General features: G+C 42.7%; 1 protein-coding gene across 1 annotated transcript in view; it reads left to right on the top strand.

The window, feature by feature from the left end:
* Positions 1-19612, top strand: part of LOC139577902 (cGMP-specific 3',5'-cyclic phosphodiesterase-like) — a 52616-nt gene that overhangs the window by 1553 nt on the left and 31451 nt on the right. Inside the window, exons 2-10 of the mRNA XM_071405031.1 lie at positions 5050-5447; positions 5502-5662; positions 6172-6339; positions 7324-7413; positions 8477-8557; positions 9301-9390; positions 9826-9963; positions 12984-13051; positions 16076-16227. Coding sequence (XP_071261132.1) covers positions 5050-5447; positions 5502-5662; positions 6172-6339; positions 7324-7413; positions 8477-8557; positions 9301-9390; positions 9826-9963; positions 12984-13051; positions 16076-16227 — 1346 coding nt within the window. The remainder of the gene's footprint in view (positions 1-5049; positions 5448-5501; positions 5663-6171; positions 6340-7323; positions 7414-8476; positions 8558-9300; positions 9391-9825; positions 9964-12983; positions 13052-16075; positions 16228-19612) is intronic.

The following is a 19612-nucleotide window of genomic DNA, read 5'->3' on the forward strand; positions in this document are numbered from 1 at the left end:
ATAGTGCTCTATATAGGTCAGTGTTTCTACATCCTGGTCACAATAGTGCACTATATAGGGCAGTGTTTCTTCATCCTGGCCAAAATAGTGCTCTATATAGGGCAGTGTTTCTACATCCTGGTCTTCGTCAAAATAGTGCTCTATATAGGGCAGTGTTTCTACATCCTGGTCTTCGTCAAAATAGTGCTCTATATAGGGCAGTGTTTCTACATCCTGGTCTTCGTCAAAATAGTGCTCTATATAGGGCAGTGTTTCTTCATCCTGGTCAAAATAGTGCTCTATATAGGGCAGTGTTTCTACATCCTGGTCAAAATAGTGCTCTATATAGGGCAGTGTTTCTTCATCCTGGTCAAAGTAGTGCTCTATATAGGGCAGTGTTTCCACATCCTGGTCACAATAGTGCACTATATAGGGCAGTGTTTCTACATCCTGGTCAAGATAGTACACTATATAGGGCAGTGTTTCTACATCCTGGTTACAATAGTGCTCTATATAGGGCAGAGTTTCTACATCCTGGTCAAAATAGTGCTCTATATAGGGCAGTGTTTCTACATCCCGGTCACAATAGTGCTCTATATAGGTCAGTGTTTCTACATCCTGGTCACAATAGTGCACTATATAGGGCAGTGTTTCTTCATCCTGGCCAAAATAGTGCACTATATAGGGCAGTGTTTCTACATCCTGGTCAAAATAGTGCTCTATATAGGGCAGTGTTTCTACATCCTGGTCAAAATAGTGCACTATATAGGGCAGTGTTTCTACATCCTGGTCACAATAGTGCACTATATAGGACAGTGTTTCTTCATCCTGGTCAAAATAGTGCTCTATATAGGGCTGTGTTTCTACATCCCGGTCACAATAGTGCTCTATATAGGTCAGTGTTTCTACATCCTGGTCACAATAGTGCACTATATAGGGCAGTGTTTCTTCATCCTGGCCAAAATAGTGCACTATATAGGGCAGTGTTTCTACATCCTGGTCAAAATAGTGCTCTATATAGGGCAGTGTTTCTACATCCTGGTCAAAATAGTGCACTATATAGGGCAGTGTTTCTACATCCTGGTCACAATAGTGCACTATATAGGACAGTGTTTCTTCATCCTGGTCAAAATAGTGCTCTATATAGGGCTGTGTTTCTACATCCTGGTCAAAATAGTGCACTATATAGGGCAGTGTTTCTATATCCTGGTCTAAATAGTGCTCTATATAGGGCAGTGTTTCTACATCCTGGTCACAATAGTGCACTATATAGGACAGTGTTTCTACATCCTGGTCAAAATAGTGCACTATATAGGGCAGTGTTTCTACATCCTGGTCACAATAGTGCTCTATATAGGGCAGTGTTTCTACATCCTGGTCTAAATAGTGCTCTATATAGGGCAGTGTTTCTACATCCTGGTCAAAATAGTGCACTATATAGGGCAGTGTTTCTACATCCTGGTCAAAATAGTGCTCTATATAGGGCAGTGTTTCTACATCCTGGTCAAAATAGTGCACTATATAGGGCAGTGTTTCTTCATCCTGGTCAAAATAGTGCACTATATAGGGCAGTGTTTCTACATCCTGGTCAAAATAGTGCACTATATAGGGCAGTGTTTCTACATCCTGGTCTAAATAGTGCACTATATAGGGCAGTGTTTCTACATCCTGGTCAAAATAGTGCTCTATATAGGGCAGTGTTTCTACATCCCGGTCACAATAGTGCTCTATATAGGGCAGTGTTTCTACATCCTGGTCAAAATAGTGCACTATATAGGGCAGTGTTTCTACATCCTGGTCAAAATAGTGCTCTATATAGGGCAGTGTTTCCACATCCTGGTCAAAATAGTGCACAATATAGGGCAGTGTTTAGTGCACTATATAGGGCAGTGTTTCTACATCCTGGTCAAAATAGTGCACTATATAGGGTACTGTTTCTTCATCCTGGTCAAAATAGTGTACTATATAGGGCAGTGTTTCGTGCACTATTTAGGGCAGTGTTTCTACATCCTGGTCAAAATAGTGCACTATATAGGGCAGTGTTTCTACATCCTGGTCACAATAGTGCACTATATAGGACCGTGTTTCTACATCCTGGTCAAAATAGTGTACTATATAGGGCAGTGTTTCTACATCCTGGTCAAAATAGTGCTCCATATAGGGCAGTGTTTCTACATCCTGGGCAAAATAGTGCTCTATATAGGGCAGTGTTTCTACATCCTGGTCAAAATAGTGCTCTTTATGGGGCAGTGTTTCTTCATCCTGGTCAAAATAGTGCACTATATAGGGCAGTGTTTCTACGTCCTGGTCAAGATAGTGCACTATATAGGGCAGTGTTTCTACATCCTGGTCAAAATAGTGCTCTATATGGGGCAGTGTTTCTACATCCTGGTCAAAATAGTGCACTATATAGGGTACTGTTTCTACATCCTGGTCAAAATAGTGCACTGTATAGTGCAGTGTTTCTACATCCTGGTCAAGATAGTGCACTATATAGGGCAGTGTTTCTACATCCTGGTCAAGATAGTGCACTATATAGGGCAGTGTTTCTATATCCTGGACAAAATTGTGCTCTATATAGGGCAGTGTTTCTACACCCTGGTCAAAATAGTGCACTATATAGGGCAGTGTTTCTACATACTGGTCAAAATAGTGCACTATATAGGGCAGTGTTTCTTCATCCTGGTCAAAATAGTGCTCTATATAGGGCAGTGTTTCTACATCCTGGTCAAAATAGAGCACTATATAGGGTACTGTTTCTTCATCCTGGTCAAAATAGCGCACTATATAGGGCAGTGTTTCGTGCACTATTTAGGGAAGTGTTTCTACATCCTGGTCAAAATAGTGCACTATATAAGGCAGTGTTTCTACATCCTGGTCACAATAGTGCACTATATAGGGCAGTGTTTCCACATCCTGGTCAAAATAGTGCACTATATAGGGTACTGTTTCTTCATCCTGGTCAAAATAGTGCACTATATAGGGCAGTGTTTCGTGCACTATTTAGGGCAGTGTTTCTACATCCTGGTCAAAATAGTGCACTATATAGGGCAGTGTTTCTACATCCTGGTCACAATAGTGCACTATATAGGACCGTGTTTCTACATCCTGGTCAAAATAGTGTACTATATAGGGCAGTGTTTCTATATCCTGGTCAAAATAGTGCTCCATATAGGGCAGTGTTTCTACATCCTGGGCAAAATAGTGCTCTATATAGGGCAGTGTTTCTACATCCTGGTCAAAATAGTGCTCTTTATGGGGCAGTGTTTCTTCATCCTGGTCAAAATAGTGCACTATATAGGGCAGTGTTTCTACGTCCTGGTCAAGATAGTGCACTATATAGGGCAGTGTTTCTACATCCTGGTCAAAATAGTGCTCTATATGGGGCAGTGTTTCTACATCCTGGTCAAAATAGTGCACTATATAGGGTACTGTTTCTACATCCTGGTCAAAATAGTGCACTGTATAGTGCAGTGTTTCTACATCCTGGTCAAGATAGTGCACTATATAGGGCAGTGTTTCTACATCCTGGTCAAGATAGTGCACTATATAGGGCAGTGTTTCTACATCCTGGTCTAAATAGTGCACTATATAGGGCAGTGTTTCTACATCCTTTTCTAAATAGTGCACTATATAGGGCAGTGTTTCTACACCCTGGTCACAATAGTGCTCTATATAGGGCAGTGTTTCTACATCCTGGTCAAAATAGTGCACTATATCGGGCAGTGTTTCTACATCCTGGTCTAAATAGTGTATTGTATAGGGCAGTGTTTCTACATCCTGGTCAAAATAGTGCTCTATATAGGGCAGTGTTTCTATATCCTGGACAAAATTGTGCTCTATATAGGGCAGTGTTTCTACACCCTGGTCAAAATAGTGCTCTATATAGGGCAGTGTTTCTACATACTGGTCAAAATAGTGCACTATATAGGGCAGTGTTTCTACATCCTTGTCAAAATAGTGCTCTATATAGGGCAGTGTTTCTAAATCCTGGTCAAAATAGAGCACTATATAGGGTACTGTTTCTTCATCCTGGTCAAAATAGCGCACTATATAGGGCAGTGTTTCGTGCACTATTTAGGGAAGTGTTTCTACATCCTGGTCAAAATAGTGCACTATATAGGGCAGTGTTTCTACATCCTGGTCACAATAGTGCACTATATAGGGCAGTGTTTCTACATCCTGGGCAAAATAGTGCTCTATATAGGGCAGTGTTTCTACATCCTGGTCAAAATAGTGCTCTATATAGGGCAGTGTTTCTTAATCCCGGTCAAAATAGTGCTCTATATAGGGCAGTGTTTCTACATCCTGGTCAAAATAGCGCTCTATATAGGGCGGTGTTTCTACATCCGGGTCACAATAGTGCTCTATATAGGGCAGTGTTTCTACATCCTGGTCAAAATAGTGCTCTATATAGGGCAGTGTTTCTACATCCTGGTCAAAATAGTACTCTATATAGGGCAGTGTTTCTACATCCTGGTCAAAATAGTGCTCTATATAGGGCAGTGTTTCTACATCCTGGTCAAAATAGTGGTCTATATAGGGCAGTGTTTCTACATCCTGGTCAAAATAGTGCTCTATATAGGGCAGTGTTTCTACATCCTGGTCAAAATAGTGCACTATATAGGGCAGTGTTTCTACATCCTGGTCAAAATAGTGGTCTATATAGGGCAGTGTTTCTACATCCTGGTCATAATAGTGCTCTATATAGGGCAGTGTTTCTACATCCTGGTCAAAATAGTGCACTATATAGGGCAGTGTTTCTACATCCTGGTCAAAATAGTGCTCTATATAGGGCAGTGTTTCTACATCCTGGTCTAAATAGTTCTCTATATAGGACAGTGTTTCTACATCCTGGTCAAAATAGTGCACTATATAGGGCAGTGTTTCTACATCCTGGTCTAAATAGTTCTCTATATAGGTTAGTTTTTCTACATCCTGGTCTTTTTGCCCTAGCACTACACACCTGATTCCACCAATGAAAGGTTTGATGATGAGTTGATACGCGGAATCAGCTATGTAGCGCTGGCATTAAGATACACTGTGTGTGTGTGTGTGTGTGTGTGTCAGGGAGATGGTGGGAGGCTGGTTCGTGGAGACGCTACCCTCTCCTCAGACCTCCAGAGGGCCCAGCAGGTCTCCGTCCGGCCCCAGCTCCAGCATGCTCCTCCTGGGCCGCGGCCGGGACTCCTTCCCCCTGTCCAGCCCCTCCCTGTGGATCTCCCCCTCCATCCCCTCCTCCCTGCACCAACCCCCACCTCACCAGACCTCCACCCTCTCCACCCCCCAGTGGGGTGACCCCCTCACACTCGAGAAGGCGGGCAGTTGCTCCCCCCGTACTCCTCGCTCCCCCCACTCACCCGTTTCATCTCGTTCCCTCCGCTGTCCCCACACACCCCGTTCTTCACCCCGCTCTTCACCCCGCTCTTCACCCCGCTCTCCGAGGAGGACTAGATCCTGTGGGCGAGGTGAGCCTTGTGGGCGAGGTGAGCCCTGTGGGCGAGGTGAGCCTTGTGGGCGAGGTGAGCCCTGTGGGCGAGGTGAGGGCTGTGACTGGATGATGAAGCTACTGGCCAGAGGCTCTGGGAGGATAGGCTCTGTGGCGGAGCTCTGCCAGGGGGCCCTGCAACATGCTATAGAGGTGGTGTGGGCAGAGCGCTGCTCGCTGTCTCTGCTCCGACAGGTACTACTGCTGTTAGCTCGTTATGGCTGGGTGACTGATTGATTGATTGGCTGGTTGGTTGATTGGCCGGTTTATTGATTGATTGATTGGCTGGTTGAGTGGCTGGTTGATTGATTGATTGGCTGGTTGATTGGATTGATGATTGGTTGACTGATTGGCTGATTGAGTGGCTGGTTTATTGATTGATTGGCTGGTTAAGTGGCTGGTTTATTGATTGATTGGCTGGTTGATTGGCTGGTTGAGTGGCTTGATGATTGGTTGATTGATTGGCTGGTTGAGTGGCTGGATGATTGGTTGATTGATTGGCTGGTTGAGTGGCTTGATGATTGGTTGATTGATTGGCTGGTTGAGTGGCTGGATGATTGGTTGATTGATTGGCTGGTTGAGTGGCTGGTTTATTGATTGATTTATTGGCTGGTTGAGTGGCTTGATGATTGATTGGTAGATTCATTGATTAGTTGGTTGATTGACATTGATTGATTGAATGATTCTTTCTGTTGTTCCTCCAGGACCAGGATGGATGTAGGGGATTGGTCCAGGTGGTTTCCCTGACGGCGCCCGGCTGCGTGAGGGAAGAGTCTTCCAGCAACCATGCCCACCTGGAGCTGGTGAAGGGCATCCTGGGATATGTAGTTGCCACAGGGATGCCCATGAACATGACAGGAGATGTCTATGAGGTAAACAGTAATGTCTACTTCTCTCTCAATTCAATTCAATGGGCTTTATTTGTCGGTCAGGTATTCTGCCACTGTATACTCTCTGTTTAGGGACAAATAACATTCTAGTTTGCTCTGTTTTTTTGTTAATTCTTTCCAATGTGTGAAGTAATTATCTTTTGGTTTTCTCATGATTTGGTTGGGTCTAATTGTGCTGTTGTCCTGGGGCTCTGTGGGGTCTGTTTGTGTTTGTGAACAGAGCCCCAGGACCAGCTTGCTTAGGGGACTCTTCTCCAGGTTCATCTCTCTGTAGGTGATGGCTTTGTTATGGAAGGTTTGGGAATCACTTCCTTTTAGGTGGTTGTAGAATTTAACAGCTCTTTTCTGGATTTTGATAATTGGCGGGTATCGGCCTAAATCTGCTCTGCATGCATTATTTGGTGTTTTACGTTGTACACAGAATATATTTTTGCTGAATTCTGCATGCAGAGTCTCAATTTTGTGAATTCTTGGTTGGTAAGCGGACCCCAGACCTCACAACCATAAAGGGCAATGGGTTCTATAACTGATTCAAGTATTTTTAGCCAGATCCTAATTGGTATGTCGAGTTTAATGTTCCTTTTGATGACATAGAAGGCCCTTCTTGCCTTGTCTCTCAGATCGTTCACAGCTTTGTGGAAGTTACCTGTGGCGCTGATGTTTAGGCCGAGATACGTATCGTTTTTTGTGTGCTCTAGGGCAACAGTGTCTAGATGGAATTTGTATTTGTGGTCCTGGCAACTGGACCTTTTTTGGAACACCATTATTTTTGTCTGTCTGTCTCCTCTCTCAGTGGTTTACCTCAGGTGGAGGGGGGAGGAGGGGGGAGGAGGGGGGAGAGTCGGGGGTGAGGGGGGGTGGTCGGTTGAGGAGGGGGGAGGAGGGGGGTAAATGTTACTGAGTGGACGATCTACTAAATAAATGTTAAAATAAAAAATGAATACGTTTGTTGTGTCTCTCCTCCAGGACCCCGGGTTCATCACAGACGAGGACCAGACGTCCGGGTTCAAACTCAAGAGTGTCCTGAGTGTCCCTATTAAGAACAGCAGACAGGAGGTGGGCAGCATGGAGACCTACAAAATGGCACCCTATTCCCCTCAGACCATTCTAGACAGAAGTAGTGTACCCTATTCTCCTCAGACCATTCTAGACAGAAGTAGTGTACCCTATTCTCCTCAGACCATTCTAGACAGAAGTAGTGCACCCTATTCTCCTCAGACCATTCTAGACAGAAGTAGTGCACCCTATTCTCCTCATACCATTCTAGACAGAAGTAGTGTACCCTATTCTCCTCATACCCTCAGACCATTCTAGACAGAAGTAGTGTACCCTATTCCCCTCAGACCATTCTAGACAGAAGTAGTGCACCCTATTCTCCTCATACCATTCTAGACAGAAGTAGTGCACCCTATTCCCCTCAGACCATTCTAGACAGAAGTAGTGCACCCTATTCTCCTCAGACCATTCTAGACAGAAGTAGTGTACCCTATTCTCCTCAGACCATTCTAGACAGAAGTAGTGTACCCTATTCTCCTCATACCATTCTAGACAGAAGTAGTATACCCTATTCTCCTCAGACCATTCTAGACAGAAGTAGTGCACCCTATTCCCCTCAGACCATTCTAGACAGAAGTAGTGCACCCTATTCTCCTCAGACCATTCTAGACAGAAGTAGTGCACCCTATTCTCCTCAGACCATTCTAGACAGAAGTAGTGCACCCTATTCTCCTCATACCATTCTAGACAGAAGTAGTGTACCCTATTCCCCTCATACCATTCTAGACAGAAGTAGTGCACCCTATTCTCCTCAGACCATTCTAGACAGAAGTAGTGTACCCTATTCTCCTCAGACCATTCTAGACAGAAGTAGTGTACCCTATTCCCCTCAGACCATTTGGGACGCATCATATCATCAAGGTTCAGGCTAATTCCAATTCTGGAAGTTAACTGACATTCCAAATCTAGTTCAAATTTACCTCATTGTTTATCCATCTCCCTCTTTTCTCTCTCTCTATTCTCCCTAAAAAATGTTTTATCTCTCTCTCTCCCCCTCTCTCCCCCCTCTCTCTCTCTCCCCTCCCCACCTCCTCTCTCTCCTCTCTCCCTCCTCCTCCTCTAGGTTCTAGGAGCAGCTCTGGTACTGAACAAGAGGATCAGTGATGATGTCCAGGGTTCTCTGTTCACAGACCAGGATGAGAAGGTGTCTGTCTGTCTGTCTGTCTGTCTGTCTGTCTGTCTGTCTGTCTGTCTGTCTGTCTGTCTGTCTGTCTGTCTGTCTGTCTGTCTGTCTGTCTGTGTCTGTCTGTCTGTCTGTCTGTCTGTCTGTCTGTCTGTCTGTCTGTCTGTCTGTCTGTCTGTCTGTCTGTCTGTCTGTGAGGTGAGTGGACATTTGAGTGAGTGACTGTTGTCTGTTATTGGCTGTTTAACAATAGTATGAACTGTAGCATAATTGGCTGTTAGTGGGTGAACCTCTAGTATGATTGGCTGTTAGTGGGTGAACTTCTAGTATGATTGGCTGTTAGTGGGTGAACCTCTAGTATGATTGGCTGTTAGTGGGTGAACTTCTAGTATGATTGGCTGTTAGTGGGTGAACCTCTAGTATGATTGGCTGTTAGTGGGTGAACCTCTAGTATGATTGGCTGTTAGTGGGTGAACCTCTAATATGATTGGCTGTTAGTGGGTGAACCTCTAGTATGATTGGCTTGTTGTAGCAAGTGATCCAGTGATTGGCTGTTGATAAGTAACTCTGACCAGTGATTGGCTTTTGTTGAGTGACTCTGACCAGTGATAGGCTGTTGTTGAGTGACTCTGACCAGGGATAGGCTGTTGTTGAGTGACTCTGACCAGTGATTGGCTGTTGTGTGCATCTGCTCTGTGATTGGCTGTTAATGTGTGCATCTGCTCTGTGATTGGCTGTTAATGTGTGCATCTGCTCTGTGATAGGTCCTGGCCTGTCACATGGGTCTGCTCGGGCTGGTCCTGGACAATGTTCAGCTGTTTGAGAGTTCCAGACAGGAAGCCAACCGCTGCCAGGTAGCTAATCAATCAATCAATCAATCAATCAATCAATCAATCAATCAATCAATCAATCAATCATCAATCAATCAATCATCAATCAATCAATCATCAATCAATCAATCATCAACCAATCATCAATCAATCAATCAATCAATCATCAATCAATCATCAATCAATCAATCAATCAATCAATCATCAATCAATCATCAATCATCAATCAATCATCAACCAATCATCAATCAATCAATCAATCAATCAATCAATCAATCGACCATCGTGTTATATCTTTTCGTGTGTGTGTGTGTGTGTGTGTGTGTGTGTGTGTGTGTGTGTGTGTGTGTGTGTGTGTGTGTGTGTGTGTGTGTGTGTGTGTGTGTGTGTGTGTGTGTGTGTGTGTGTGTGTGTGTGTGTGTGTGTGTGTGTGTGTGTGTGTGTGTGTGTGTCTCTCAGGTGTTGTTGACCCTGGCCAGGCTGCTGTCAGAGGAACAGAAGTCGATGGAGAATCTCCTGGGCAAGATGGCCGCCACCATTCTGCCTGTCTCACGGGCTCAGTACTGTACCATTTTCATCGCCAGGGACAGACCCAGGGTAACCACCACCATGATGTCATATCCTGTTCTTTATGATAGACAGTCTCCCTATTACAGTGACAGTTTGAGAGAAATTACTGTTTCTATTCTAAGAGAACTCTGCCGACCCCTAACCCTGTGCCCCTAGCTCCTAACCCCTAGCTCCTAACCCCTAGCTCCTAACCCCTAGCTCCTAACCCCTAGAGCCTAACCCCTAGCTCCTAACCCCTAGCTCCTAACCTCTAGCTCCTAACCCCTAGCTCCTAACCCCTAGCACCTCACCCCTAGCTCCTAACCCCTAGCACCTCACCTCTAGCTCCTAACCCCTAGCTCCTAACCCCTAGCTCCTAACCCCTAGCTCCTAAGCCCTAGCTCCTAACCCCTAGCTCCTAACCCCTAACCCCTAGCTCCTAAAACCTAGCTCCTAACCCCTAGCTCCTAACCCCTAGCTCCTAACCCCTAGCTCCTAAAACCTAGCTCCTAACCCCTAGCTCCTAACCCCTAGCTCCTAACCCCTAGCTCCTAACCCCTAGCACTAACCCCTAGCTCCTAACCCCTAGCTCCTAACCTCTAGCTCCTAACCCCTAGCACCTAACCCCTAGCTCCTAACCCCTAGCACTAACCCCTAGCTCCTAACTCCTAGCTCCTATCCTCTAGCTACTAACCCCTAACCCTGTGACCCTAGCTCCTAACCCCTAGCTCCTAACCTCTAGCTCCTAACTCCTAGCTCGTAACCCGGCAGCGTAGCCTAGTGGTTAGAGCGTTGGACTAGTAACCGAAAGGTCGCAAGTTCAAATCCCCGAGCTGACAAGGTACAAATCTGTCGTTTTGCCCCTGAACAAGGTAGTTAACCTACTGTTCCCCGGTAGGCTGTCATTGAAAATAAGAACTTGTTCTTAACTGACTTGCCTAGTAAAATAAAGGTTAACTCCTAGCTCCTAACCCCTAGCACCTAACCCCTAGATCCTAACCCCTAGCACCTAGCTCCTAAGCCCTAGCCCCTAACCCCCTCTAACCCTATGCCTCCTAACCCCTAACCACTAGCTCCTAATCCCTACCATGTAGGTCTGAAATAATGATTAGATGGGTTTATATAATCAACATAATAACTTGTGGGACATATGGGGTATAGCAGTCTAAGGTTTGATTTAACATAATAACTTGTGGGACATATAGCAGTCTAAGGTTTGATTTAATATAATAACTTGTGGGACATATAGCAGTCTAAGGTTTGATTTAATATAATAACTTGTGGGACATATAGCAGTCTAAGGTTTGATTTAATATAATAACTTGTGGGACATATAGCAGTCTAAGGTTTGATTTAATATAATAACTTGTGGGACATATAGCAGTCTAAGGTTTGATTTAATATAATAACTTGTGGGACATATAGCAGTCTAAGGTTTGATTTAATATAATAACTTGTGGGACATATAGCAGTCTAAGGTTTGATTTAATATAATAACTTGTGGGACATATGGTGTACAGCAGTCTAACATAACCTTCTGGATTATAAAACACAAAACACAAGCTATAACTTTCTGTATTATAAAACACAAGACATAACTTTTATTTCTTCTCAGTTGACTGCAGTATTGTTTCTTCTTAGTCGACTGCAGTATTGTTTCTCCTTAGTTGACTGCAGTATTGTTTCTTCTTAGTTGACTGCAGTATTGTTTCTTCTTCTTAGTTGACTGCAGTATTGTTTCTTCTTATTTGACTGCAGTATTGTTTCTTCTTCTTAGTTGACTGCAGTATTGTTTCTTCTTAGTTGACTGCATTATTGTTTCTTCTTATTTGACTGCAGTATTGTTTCTTCTTATTTGACTGCAGTATTGTTTCTTCTTCTTAGTTGACTGCAGTATTGTTTCTTCTTATTTGACTGCAGTATTGTTTCTTCTTCTTAGTTGACTGCAGTATTGTTTCTTCTTAGTTGACTGCAGTATTGTTTCTTCTTAGTTGACTGCAGTATTGTTTCTTCTTCTTAGTTGACTGCAGTATTGTTTCTTCTCAGTCGACTGCAGTATTGTTTCTTCTTAGTCGACTGCAGTATTGTTTCTTCTTAGTCGACTGCAGTATTGTTTCTTCTTAGTCGACTGCAGTATTGTTTCTTCTTAGTTGACTGCAGTATTGTTTCTTCTTAGTTGACTGCAGTATTGTTTCTCCTTAGTTGACTGCAGTATTGTTTCTTCTTAGTTGACTGCAGTATTGTTTCTTCTCAGTCGACTGCAGTATTGTTTCTTCTTATTTGACTGCAGTATTGTTTCTTCTTAGTTGACTGCAGTATTGTTTCTTCTTAGTTGACTGCAGTATTGTTTCTTCTTAGTTGACTGCAGTATTGTTTCTTCTTCTTAGTTGACTGCAGTATTGTTTCTTCTTCTTAGTTGACTGCAGTATTGTTTCTTCTTCTTAGTTGACTGCAGTATTGTTTCTTCTTCTTAGTTGACTGCAGTATTGTTTCTTCTTCTTAGTTGACTGCAGTATTGTTTCTTCTTAGTTGACTGCAGTATTGTTTCTTCTTAGTTGACTGCAGTATTGTTTCTTCTTAGTTGACTGCAGTATTGTTTCTTCTTATTTGACTCCAGTATTGTTTTAGCTGGGTGGATCTAGCATGATGTCTGCTTTTTACCATTTCTTTAAACGTCGCTTATCAGTCTGGTTTCGGTCGTAAACACTCCCATTGTTTCTGAGCGGACGCTGATTGGACCAGCCGTTTTCTGTCTCATTCCAAACCCCTTTTTATCGGCTGGAGGCCAGACTGATAAGTCGTTCGAAAAGATATTGAACGTAGTGTTTATTCTGGATTTACCAGGCTAGTGTTGTGTTTTCAGGACATTGCTGTGAATCTGGGGGTGGAACCAGTGTAATTATTTTAACATTTTATTATTTTAATTCTTGCATTTTCCCTTAGTGGGTTCTCAGAGTAACTTTCTTCCATTCCCACCCATGTGTGTTGTTACTAATGGTCTATGGAAGTTCTGAACTGTATAAACGTAGAACCTTGTTGACGTGTTCCATTGTTCCGTTGTGTTCTAGAACTCCTTCTCTGGGCTGGTCCATATGGAGGGAGAAGAACAAGGGTCAGAGTTCCAGATCTTTCAAAGGTTCTAAAAAGGGTTTCCCTCTCCTGTCTCTGTTGTGTCATTACATCATTACCTCTCCTGTCTCTGTTTTGTGTCATTACATCATTACCTCTCCTGTCTCTGTTGTGTCATTACATCATTACCTCTCCTGTCTCTGTTTTGTGTCATTACATCATTACCTCTCCTGTCTCTGTTTTGTGTCATTACATCATTTCCTCTCCTGTCTCTGTTGTGTCATTACATCATTACCTCTCCTGTCTCTGTTGTGTCATTACATCATTACCTCTCCTGTCTCTGTTGTGTCATTACATCATTACCTCTCCTGTCTCTGTTTTGTGTCATTACATCATTACCTCTCCTGTCTCTGTTGTGTCATTACATCATTACCTCTCCTGTCTCTGTTGTGTCATTACATCATTACCTCTCCTGTCTCTGTTGTGTCATTACATCATTACCTCTCCTGTCTCTGTTGTGTCATTACATCATTACCTCTCCTGTCTCTGTTGTGTCATTACATCATTTCCTCTCCTGTCTCTGTTGTGTCATTACATCATTACCTCTCCTGTCTCTGTTGTGTCATTACATCATTACCTCTCCTGTCTCTGTTTTGTGTCATTACATCATTACCTCTCCTGTCTCTGTTGTGTCATTACATCATTTCCTCTCCTGTCTCTGTTGTGTCATTACATCATTACCTCTCCTGTCTCTGTTGTGTCATTACATCATTACCTCTCCTGTCATTACATCATTACCTCTCCTGTCACTGTTGTGTCATTACATCATTTCCTCTCCTGTCTCTGTTGTGTCATTACATCAACAGTGTTTTGTTTCAGTTTATAAATACATTATATAGACCACAGTCATGTGTTTAAGAGATAACTGCTGTTATTGTTTTGATGTAGTTGACATGGGACTGTCTTGGTGTACTAAAAACATGCAGATAATCGGAGAAAATACAAATATATTTAAATTGGGACAAAGGTTGCAAAATACCAGTAACGACCCCAAATTTCCAGGTTTTCCCCCCAAAAAATCCTGGTTGGAGGATTCCTGAATTTGCTCCTTATTCCTTCCTGATTCCAGGAATCTTCCAACCGAGTCTTCTGGATAACTTGGGAATTTGGGGAAAGTTACCTGAATTTCTCAACCGTATTTGTGACTGGTGGCTTTGCACTGATCAGCAGTGGATCATTTTTCTGTTTTTGATGGTTAATGTAAATAATGTATATTTCTGTGTTTCCATAGAGACTGTAGCGTCACTATATTTCTGTGTTTCCATAGAGACTGTAGCGTCACTATATTTCTGTGTTTCCATAGAGACTGTTGCATCACTATATCTCTGTGTTTCCATAGAGACTGTAGCATCACTATATTTCTGTGTTTCCATAGAGACTGTAGCGTCACTATATTTCTGTGTTTCCATAGAGACTGTTGCATCACTATATTTCTGTGTTTCCATAGAGACTGTAGCATCACTATATTTCTGTGTTTCCATAGAGACTGTTGCATCACTATATCTCTGTGTTTCCATAGAGACTGTAGCATCACTATATTTCTGTGTTTCCATAGAGACTGTAGCGTCACTATATTTCTGTGTTTCCATAGAGACTGGAGCATCCCTATATTTCTGTGTTTCCATAGAGACTGTTGCATCACTATATTTCTGTGTTTCCATAGAGACTGTAGCATCACTATATTTCTGTGTTTCCATAGAGACTGTAGCATCACTATATCTCTGTGTTTCCATAGGGACTGTAGCGTCACTATATTTCTGTGTTTCCATAGAGACTGTAGCATCACTATATTTCTGTGTTTCCATAGAGACTGTTGCATCCCTATATTTCTGTGTTTCCATAGAGACTGTTGCATCACTATATTTCTGTGTTTCCATAGAGACTGTAGCATCACTATATTTCTGTGTTTCCATAGAGACTGTAGCATCACTATATTTCTGTGTTTCCATAGAGACTGTAGCATCACTATATCTCTGTGTTTCCATAGAGACTGTAGCATCACTATATTTCTGTGTTTCCATAGAGACTGTAGCATCACTATATTTCTGTGTTTCCATAGAGACTGTAGCATCACTATATCTCTGTGTTTCCATAGAGACTGTAGCATCACTATATTTCTGTGTTTCCATAGAGACTGTAGCATCACTATATCTCTGTGTTTCCATAGAGACTGTAGCATCCCTATATTTCTGTGTTTCCATAGAGACTGTAGCGTCACTATATTTCTGTGTTTCCATAGAGACTGTAGCATCACTATATTTCTGTGTTTCCATAGAGACTGTAGCATCACTATATTTCTGTGTTTCCATAGAGACTGTAGCATCACTATATTTCTGTGTTTCCGTAGAGACTGTTGCATCCCTATATTTCTGTGTTTCCATAGAGACTGTAGCATCACTATATCTCTGTGTTTCCATAGAGACTGTAGCATCACTATATTTCTGTGTTTCCATAGGGACTGTTGCATCACTATATCTCTGTGTTTCCATAGGGACTGTAGCATCACTATATTTCTGTGTTTCCATAGAGACTGTAGCATCACTATATCTCTGTGTTTCCATAGAGACTGTAGCATCCCTATATTTCTGTGTTTCCATAGAGACTGTAGCATCACTATATCTCTGTGTTTCCATAGAGACTGTAGCATCACTATATTTCTGTGTTTCCATAGAGACTGTAGCATCACTATATTTCTGCGTTTCCATAGAGACTGTAGCATCACTATATTTCTGTGTTTCCATAGAGACTGTAGCATCACTATATTTCTGTGTTTCCATAGAGACTGTAGCATCACTATATTTCTGTGTTTCCATAGGGACTGTAGCATCACTATATTTCTGTGTTTCCATAGGGACTGTAGCATCACTATATCTCTGTGTTTCCATAGAGACTGTAGCATCCCTATATTTCTGTGTTTCCATAGAGACTGTAGCATCACTATATCTCTGTGTTTCCATAGAGACTGTAGCATCACTATATTTCTGTGTTTCCATAGGGACTGTAACATCACTATATTTCTGTGTTTCCATAGAGACTGTACCCTCTCGGACATAGACCTGACCCACGCCCTGCGGGTGCTGGTCTCCATGGAGACACTGAACGTGTCCGGCGCCGATCAGGACCCCCCCGCGGGTAGTCTGGTCTGCTGCCCGATCAGAAACGGGAAGACAGGAAGAATCATCGGTGCGTCTCTCTTTCTCCGTCCCACATGTATCTCTCCTAGTTTATAGTCTGTTTCTGCAGAACTGTCTTTACAGGCCGATGTCCATATATAACTCTCTTTATCTAACTATGTTTACATAACTTTAACCTTACTATAGAATCCCATTGACAACAACCGCATGAATTCTGTAACTACACCTCATACAGCAGTAAAGAGTCAGGTGTCTCTTCTTCTGTGGTTGTTAGTCGTAGGGAGTCTTCTTCTGTGGTTGTTAGTCGTAGGGAGTCTTCTTCTGTGGTTGTTAGAGACATGCTGTTAGTCGTAGGGAGTCTTCTTCTTCTGTGGTTGTTAGTCGTAGGGAGTCTTCTTCTGTGGTTGTTAGTCGTAGGGAGTCTTCTTCTTCTGTGGTTGTTAGAGACATGCTGTTAGTCGTAGGGAGTCTTCTTCTTCTGTGGTTGTTAGTCGTAGGGAGTCTTCTTCTTCTGTGGTTGTTAGTCATAGGGAGTCTTCTTCTTCTGTGGTTGTTAGTCGTTGGGAGTCTTCTTCTTCTGTGGTTGTTAGAGACATGCTGTTAGTCGTACGGAGTCTTCTTCTTCTGTGGTTGCTAGAGGCACGCTGTTAGTCGTTGTTGATAGTCAAGGCAGAGATTTTGATATCAGTACGTCTTAAACCAGCGTATTACTGGCTCTTCAGTCTTTATTTACTGATCTATTCACTGACTAGAAAGTCTTGTATTCACTGACTAGGAAATGTTGTATTCACTGACTAGGAAGTGTTGTATTTACTGACTAGGAAGTGTTGTATTCACTGACTAGGAAGTGTTGTATTCACTGACTAGGAAGTGTTGTATTCACTGACTAGGAAGTGTTGTATTTACTGACTAGGAAGTGTTGTATTCACTGACTAGGAAGTGTTGTATTTACTGACTAGGAAGTCTTGTATTCACTGACTAGGAAGTGTTGTATTCACTGACTAGGAAGTGTTGTATTTACTGACTAGGTAGTGTTGTATTCACTGACTAGGAAGTGTTGTATTTACTGACTAGGAAGTGTTGTATTCACTGACTAGGAAGTGTTGTATTTACTGACTAGGGAGTGTTGTATTCACTGACTAGGAAGTGTTGTATTTACTGACTAGGAAGTGTTGTATTTACTGACTAGGAAGTGTTGTATTTACTGAGCCAGCAGCATACCACCCTGCATACCACTGCTGGCTTGCTTCTGAAGCTAAGCAGGGTTGGTCCTGGTCAGTCCCTGGATGGGAGACCAGGTGCTGCTGGAAGTGATGTTGGAGGGCCAGTAGGAGGCACTCTTTCCTCTGGTCTAAACAAAGATCCCAATGCCCCAGGGCAGTGATTGGGGACACTGCTCTGTGTAGGGTGCCGTCTTTCGGATGGGACGTTAAACGGGTGTCCTGACTCTCTGAGGTCATTAAAGATCCCATGGCACTTATCGTAAGAGTAGGGGTGTTAACCCCGGTGTCCTGGCTAAATTCCCAATCTGGCCCTCAACCATCACGGTCACCTAATAATCCCCAGTTTATAATTGGCTCATTCATCCCCCTCCTCTCCCCTGTAACTATTCCCCAGGTCGTTGCTGCAAATGAGAACGTGTTCTCAGTCAACTTACCTGGTAAAATAACGGTAAAATAAACTGACTAGGAAGTGTTGTATTTACTGAATAGGATGTATTGTATTTACTAGGACTATAGAGAGTCTTGGCTGTAGGAAGTATTGTATTTACTGAAGAGTCTTGTATTTACTGGGAAGTGTTGGTTGTAGATAATCTTGGTTGTAGATAATCTTGGCTGTAGAGTATTGTTTCTGATCATTATTTCAGCTCTACATGGTAGCGGCTAGGAGTTAGTTGTTAGGGGTTACGATCTAGTGGTTAGGGGCTAGGAGCTAGTGGTTAGTGTTGCTTTTACTATAGAGTCTTCTATTTACTAGGAAGTATATAGATAATCTTGTATTTACTAGTAAGTCTGTAGAGAATCTTGTATTTACTAGGAAGTCTGTAGAGAATCTTGACTGTAGAGAATCTTGTATTTACTAGGAAGTCTGTAGAGAATCTTGTATTTACTAGGAAGTCTGTAGAGAATCTTGTATTTACTAGGAAGTCTGTAGAGAATCTTGACTGTATATAATATTGTATTTACTAGGAAGTCTGTAGAGAATCTTGGCTGTAGAGAATCTCGAATTTACTAAGAAGTCTGTAGAGAATCTTGTATTTACTAGGAAGTCTGTAGAGAATCTTAACTGTAGATAATCTTGTATTTACTAGGAAGTCTGTAGAGAATCTTGGCTGTAGAGAACTTTGTATTTACTAGGAAGTCAGTAGATAATCTTGGCTGCAGAGAATCTTGTATTTACTAGGAAGTCTGTAGAGAATCTTGACTGTAGAGAATCTTGTATTTACTAGTAAGTCTGTAGAGAATCTTGTATTTACTAGGAAGTCTGTAGAGAATCTTGACTGTAGAGAATCTTGTATTTACTAGGAAGTCTGGAGAGAATCTTGTATTTATTAGGAAGTCTTCTATTAGCAGACTGAGTATTAGCAGCATTAGACATAGTCTTAACCATCACTGATCTCCACACCACAGACAGTCTTAACCATCACTGATCTCCACACCACAGACAGTCTTAACCATCACTGATCTCCACACCACAGACAGTCTTAACCATCACTGATCTCCACACCACAGACAGTCTTAACCATCACTGATCTCCACACCACAGACAGTCTTAACCATCACTGATCTCCACACCACAGACAGTCTTAACCATCACTAATCTCCACACCACAGACAGTCTTAACCATCACTGATCTCCACACCACAGACAGTCTTAACCATCACTGATCTCCACACCACAGACAGTCTTAACCATCACTGATCTCCACACCACAGATAGACAGAGTCTTAACCATCACTGATCTCCACACCACAGATAGACAGAGTCTTAACCATCACTGATCTCCACACCACAGATAGACAGAGTCTTAACCATCACTAATCTCCACACCACAGACAGTCTTAACCATCACTGATCTCCACACCACAGACAGTCTTAACCATCACTGATCTCCACACCACAGACAGTCTTAACCATCACTAATCTCCACACCACAGACAGTCTTAACCATCACTGATCTCCACACCACAGACAGTCTTAACCATCACTGATCTCCACACCACAGACAGTCTTAACCATCACTGATCTCCACACCACAGATAGACAGAGTCCTGACCATCACTGATCTCCACACCACAGACAGTCTTAACCATCACTGATCTCCACACCACAGACAGTCTTAACCATCACTGATCTCCACACCACAGACAGTCTTAACCATCACTAATCTCCACACCACAGACAGTCTTAACCATCACTGATCTCCACACCAC

Source organism: Salvelinus alpinus, chromosome 6 (genome assembly GCF_045679555.1).
Source record: "Salvelinus alpinus chromosome 6, SLU_Salpinus.1, whole genome shotgun sequence".
Lineage (NCBI taxonomy): Eukaryota > Metazoa > Chordata > Actinopteri > Salmoniformes > Salmonidae > Salvelinus > Salvelinus alpinus.